Below are 6,000 nucleotides of genomic sequence, written 5' to 3' on the forward strand. Positions count from 1 at the left end.
TCTGAGATGGTGAATCTGACTGGGCCTGTGCTTTCTTCAAGTAGGTCTCTGAAAGGGCCTGATGGAATTACCCCATGCTGCCCAGGGAAAGGCTCTCTCAGCTCTCACCTTCAGTGGGAGCACAGAAAACAGCCGAGTGCTCCGAGCATCCACTGGGGATTTGAGTGCCCACACCTTCAGTGTTAGGAGACAACACTGAGTGAAGAAAGAAGACTATTAGTCAAGGAAGCCACCTCAAGGAAGTCTAGAAGGCCGGTAAGCATGTGAAAAGTTTAAGGAAACAACTGAGCATTTCCCAAAAGCTAAACTCAGAAAGGTTCAGAGTTCTCCAAAGCATTGCTTGAAGTTAGGGGACAATAGGGCAAAGCATGGAATTAAAAAATAATGTAATTATTTATTTGATGTTTGTGGCTGTTTGCTTGCATGTATGTGTGTGCATGTGTGCATGTGCCTGGTGTCTAAGGAGGCTGGAAGAGGATGGATGCCCCTAAAATGGGAGTCACAGATGGTTGTGAACCACCAAGTGGGTGTGAGGGATTGAACTTGGATCCACTGAATCAATCCTTTGGGTCTGCTAGGCCCATCTCTCTAGTCCTAAAGCATGGGATTTTGAAGAAGCAATTATGTTTAATTAAGAACCCTAAAAGCTGGGTAGTGGGGGCATACTTCTTTAATCCCAGCATTTAGAGAGATAGTGGCAGATGGATCTCTGTGACTTTGAGGCCAGCCTGGTCTACAGAGGGAGTTCTAGGATGAGCTCCAAAGCTACAGAGAAACCCTGTCTCGAAAGACAAACAAAACCCTAAATCTGGGCAGTGGTGGTGCTTGCCTGGAATTCTAGCACTCAGAACTCTGATGCAGAGGGATCATGGGCTACAGAGGAAGTTCTAAGCTATCCTGAGCTACACAGAAAGACAGAAATCACTAGGATGTGAAGAAACAAAGAGCTTGATTGAAATATCTTACCAGCTGAGAAGCAAGAAACACAGTAGCATTTGCCATGAAGGCTGTGGCCATGGAGTTAATATTCCTTCTGTATAGAGATATTTCTGCTAAAGCAGCAATGATCCAGGCACAAAACCTTGTGCATTCATTCCTGCAGATGTTGCCTGAGACTCTCAAACAAAACTTAACTTTGTTTATAGTGAAGATAACCTACCTCCAGAGCTCTGCCTGGACAAGATTTACCTTATTAGGTATCCCCAAGAAACATCTTGTGATAAAATAGTAACTGCACCCAAATCCTGTAGACTATTGTAAAACACAATAAATTTTTGATTTTTGGGGACATGGTGGCGGCACAACCATTAGTCCCAGTAATAGGAAGCAGAGGCTGGCAGACAGGCCAATCTCTGTGAATTCCAGGCCAGCAAGCACTACACAGTGAACAATATTGTACAATAAGGTGTGGCCATATTTAAGAAGCCCACACCTGCCAGGTGGGGGTGGCACACTCCTTTAATCCTAGCATTTAAGGAAGCAGAGGCAGGCGGATCTCTGTGAGTTTGAGGGCAGCCTGGTCTACAGAGCTACACAGAGAAACCCTGTCTCGAAAAACAACAACACAAAGCAGAGGAGGAGGAAGAAGAAGCAGAAGAAGTAGGAGGAGGAGGAGCAGCCCACACCCAGCAGGGCCGTGGTAGCCCACACCTTTAGTTCTCACACTTGGGAGTCAGAAGCAGGTGGATTTTAGCCAGTTTGGGGCCAGGCTGGTCTGCAAAGCTAGTTCCAGGACAGCCAGGACTGTCACATAGAGAGACCCTGTCTTGAAAAACCAAATTATAATAATACTTTAAAAATAAATCTTAAATCTTAAAATGTAGTTTTAAGCACTATTCTGCAGACCCACAGAAGTTTATAATCTGATCACCCAAATGTGTTGTTTTTTTTTCTACCTCTTAATTCTGCTCTCATCTCAAGACCCTTTGGGGCCTCTTTTTAAATACCTTCAGTCGCCTAGACCCTTCCTACACAAGACGAACAAGAGCAGATTGAGTTCCGGCTGGGATGAGATCCGAACTGCTGACCTCAGGGGGGTTGTGATTTCATCCTCTCTCCCTCCCTCCCCTCCTTCCTTTCCTTGGTCTCTTGCTCTCCCTCTTTCTTTCAACCCCTAGACAGCGTTTCTTCTCATAGAGAGCTGCCTGCTTCTGCCTCCAAAGTGCTAGGATTAAAGGTGTGCACCACCACCCGCAAATAATTTCATTCTCTTAGATCTCAATGAATAAACAAAGTGAACAGGAAACTAAATGGAAATGTAATTCCACTGTTTAGATAAAGGAGGCTTTGCGAATTTAAGATTCTCTTCAGTTAGGAAGCCATGTGTAGCGTTGCCTTCACTAAAAGTGTTTTCTTTTGCCCCTGCCCAGCTGTGTCTAGAAAGTAAAAGAATTCAGGAAGCCCAGTTATACTGGAGTATGTCTTAATTCCTGCCTGAGCAGGCTACTTAGCAAGATCCTGTCTCAAAACCAAAAGAAATAGAAAAAGGATGTGGGCATTTGTTAGCTGGGGCAAGCAACTCAGAGCTAAGGTGCAGGGAATATGTAAGACTTAACTGGCCTTGAAGTAAGATGAGTCTTCCTCACGTTGGGCAGACTGTCCTCAACTCCCTGTGATCACACTTAGCATGCCTGCTGCTTCCTAACATGTATCTTTTTCTGTTGTTGTGGTTTGTTTTTCTTGTTTGTTTTGGTTTTGTGTTTCAAGACAGGGTTTCTCTGTGTAGCCCTGGCTGTCCTGGAACTCTCTGTAGACTAGGCTGACCTCGAACTCACAGATATCCATTTGCCTCTGCCTCCCAAGTGCTGGGATTAAAGGTGAGCACAACTACGTCCAGGCCCCAACAAGTGTCTGAAGACCAGAAACCAGTCTCTCTCTTTAGGTGTAAGGCATCCCTCTCACAGGTGCAGCCAGTCTATCTGTGAGGCCTTGGAGACAGGCGGGGCTTCTGGGAGTGGGAAGCAAGGCCTGAGATCCGATTGGAAGGACAAGTGTGGGGAGGAGCTAGCAAACAGCCCTTAAAATACAGCTCGCCAGAGAGACCTTTTCCTTGGTTTTCTTGGTTCAGAGTTGTACAGGGTATTTGCAGCAATACTGGTGCAATATGGCTACTTTTAAGAGCTTTAAGTCGCTCGTCAAGCTGCAACACAAAGAAGGGACCTTATTTGAAGTTGTTGGAGACTCCAGCAAGCTGCCCAAGTGGTTCCATACCGAGTATCTGGATGATCCAAAAGCAATGTACGTGGATGCTTGGCTCGTGGAAGCGATGTTTGGTGAGTGACTTGGGAAGGGAAGGCTGTGTAACCTTTCTCCTGACGTCTATGTCTGAGTATGTCCTGTAGAGAAAGCCTGTCCGGTGGCTGTGGCCCCAGGCCTGTACCACCTCCACCCTGCTGCCTCAAGTGAAAGCCACCTCAGCCTCATGTTTCTCCGGTTCCCTGCTTAGGTAGGGATGGAGAGTACATTCCACATGCCGAGCGTATGACGGGTACCTTGCTTCAAGTGAACCAGTGGGATCCTGAAGGGGAAGCTGAGATTTTGATATTCGGGCCTCGGTATCACCAAAAGGACGTTTCACAGATGATCTCAAACTTGGCTGACTATTTCTGCAAGAAAACAATGAAAGGTATGGGCTGGGAGTAGGTAGTGTTATTCTGCCCAGCAAACCCTGGTTCCTTGGGAGGGATCCACTGGGGAAAACAGATTTTGGAAATGTTGTAGGAGGCTAGATAACCCTGTGTTTGGGAAACTTTGTCCCCTACTGTACCCCCAAGGGTGACTGTCTGTATCAGTCTCCTTACACTGCTTTCATTGTAACACAGAGAAGGACCTTTTGCAAGAGGCTGAGACCCAGTGTCTTCCTGTGGAGGTTCAGGAGGCTGCCACCCAGCCTGCTCCTGTGGAGGTTCAGGAGGCTGCCACCCAGCCTGCTCCTGTGGAGGTTCAGGAGGCTGCCACCCAGCCTGCTCCTGTGGAGGTCCGTGATGTTGCCACCCAGCCTGCTCCTGTGGAGGTCCGTGATGTTGCCACCCAGCCTGCTCCTGTGGAGGTCCGTGATGCTGCCACCCAGCCTGCTCCTGTGGAGGTTCAGGAAGCTGCCACCCAGCCTGCTCCTGTGGAGGTCCGTGATGTTGCCACCCAGCCTGCTCCTGTGGAGGTCCGTGATGTTGCCACCCAACAGACTCCCCTGAAGGTCCGTGATGCTGCCACTCAGCTGGCTCCCCTAGAGGTCTGTGATGCTGCTGCCCAGCTGGCGCCTGTGGAAGTCGGTGATGCTCCTACCCAGCAGACACCTCTAGAGGTCGGTGATGCTGTGGTCCAGCAGGCTCCCCTGGAGGTTGGGGATGCTGCGGCCCAGCACACTCCCCTGGAGGTTTGTGATGCTGTTGCCCAGCTGGCTCCAGTGGAAGTCAGTGATGCTCCTACCCAGCTGGCTCCCCTGGAGGTCGGGGATGCTGCTGCCCAGCAGACTCTCCTAGAGGTCCGTGATGCTGCTGCCCAGCTGGCTCCCGTGGAAGTCGGTGATGCTCCTACCCAGCTGGCTCCCCTGGAGGTCTGTGATGCTGCTGCCCAGCTGGCTCCCGTGGAAGTCGGTGATGCTCCTACCCAGCAGACACCTCTAGAGGTCGGTGATGCTGTGGTCCAGCAGGCTCCCCTGGAGGTCAGGGATGCTGGGGCCCAGCACACTCCCCTGGAGGTTTGTGATGTTGTTGCCCAGCTGGCTCCAGTGGAAGTCAGTGATGCTCCTACCCAGCTGGCTCCCCTGGAGGTTGGGGATGCTGCTGCCCAGCAGACTCCCCTGGAGGTTTGTGATGCTGCTGTCCAGCTGGCTCCCGTGAAAGTCGGTGATGCTCCTACCCAGCAGACAACCCTAGGGGTCAGTGATGGTGCAGCACAGCAGGCTCCCCTAGAGGTTGGTGATGCTGCTGCCCAGCTGGCTCCCGTGGAAGTCGGTGACGCTCCTACCCAGCAGACTCCCCTGGAGGTCAGTGATTCTCCTACCCAGCTGGCTCCCATGGAGGTTGGTGATGCTCCTACCCAGCTGGCTCCCCTGGAGATCGGAGATGCTGCAGCCCAGCAGGCTCCCCTAGAGGTCAGTGATGCTGCTACTCAGCTGGCTCCTGAGGAAGTTGGTGATGTTGCATTCCAGCAGACTCCCTTAGAGGTCCGTGATGCTGCTCCCCAGCAGGCTCCCCTAGAGGTTAGTGATGCCGCTGCCCAGCTGGCTCCAGTGGAGGTCAGTGATGCTGTTGCCCAGCAGACTCCCCTAGAGGTCGGTGATGCTGACACCCAGCAGGATCTTGTGGAGGCTAGTGAAGCTGCCACCGAGCACACTTCAGTCTCCCATTGAAGTCTATGAGGCTGCCATCCAGCAGCATTCTGTAGAGGTCTCCGAGGCTCAGTCCCAGAATTTCTCGAGGTTGTTCTTGAGGCGGGGCGGCAACACCAAGAGTTCTTCTATGGAGAGCCATGAGATGAGAGCCCAGCAGCCTTTTGAGCCAGCTGGGAACCACTTACCAAGTAATAAAGGTGACCCAGGGTTGAGCCAGAATAAATGCGGTGCACATCTGTAACCTCAGCTCCTGGAGGCAGAGGCAGGGTGCTCTCAAGTTCCCAGGCTAGCCTGGGATGAATGGAAGATCTAAAACTTTGTTAAATGTTTATAAATAAAGCTGAAAATATTCCAATAAAGAATTGCATCCCCCAAGGTGTGTTATTTGGATAGTAGAAAGGGAACACTGCTCAGCCAAGTGCTGTTGGACACTTTGTTACCTTCCTTGAGGGTGGAATCTCTAGGATTGTTGGTCCCTACCATCTGGCAGGGATGGAGCTGACCTGCAGGGTCATTACTCTCCCACCTGCTGTTTGGCTCAAGGGGCCTTGAACAGACTAGGGTTTGAAACTTGCTTACTTAATAAAACTGGCTTCAAAAGGTCCATTTGGTTGTGTCTAGTTGCCACTAGCTATTTCTGGTTGTGGCTGTTGTTCCTCTGGGAGGGG

At 50.6% G+C, this 6,000-nt stretch overlaps 1 protein-coding gene across 1 annotated transcript; it reads left to right on the plus strand.

Moving 5' to 3' along the window:
• The first annotated feature begins 3,082 nt into the window (after positions 1-3,082).
• Positions 3,083-5,674, plus strand: Khdc3l (KH domain containing 3 like, subcortical maternal complex member). Its single transcript, XM_051197409.1, has 4 exons — positions 3,083-3,272; positions 3,446-3,625; positions 3,822-4,300; positions 4,481-5,674. The coding sequence occupies exons 1-4, from the start codon at positions 3,104-3,106 to the stop codon at positions 5,348-5,350; spliced, it is 1,698 nt and encodes a 565-aa protein (XP_051053366.1). The 5' UTR covers positions 3,083-3,103; the 3' UTR covers positions 5,351-5,674.
• Positions 5,675-6,000: the final 326 nt, after the last annotated feature.

Source organism: Phodopus roborovskii, unplaced genomic scaffold, assembly GCF_943737965.1.
Source record: "Phodopus roborovskii unplaced genomic scaffold, PHOROB, whole genome shotgun sequence".
NCBI classification, from domain to species: Eukaryota; Metazoa; Chordata; class Mammalia; order Rodentia; family Cricetidae; genus Phodopus; species Phodopus roborovskii.

Excerpts from the sequence above, each read along its gene's own strand:
- Khdc3l (XM_051197409.1), top strand. The coding sequence starts at position 3,104 with ATGGCTACTTTTAAGAGCTTTAAGTCGCTCGTCAAGCTGCAACACAAA. Across the intron at positions 3,273-3,445 it reads GCTCGTGGAAGCGATGTTTG|GTAGGGATGGAGAGTACATT; the intron begins GTGAGTGACTTG and ends TTCCCTGCTTAG. Across the intron at positions 4,301-4,480 it reads CCCAGCAGACACCTCTAGAG|GTCCGTGATGCTGCTGCCCA; the intron begins GTCGGTGATGCT and ends ACTCTCCTAGAG.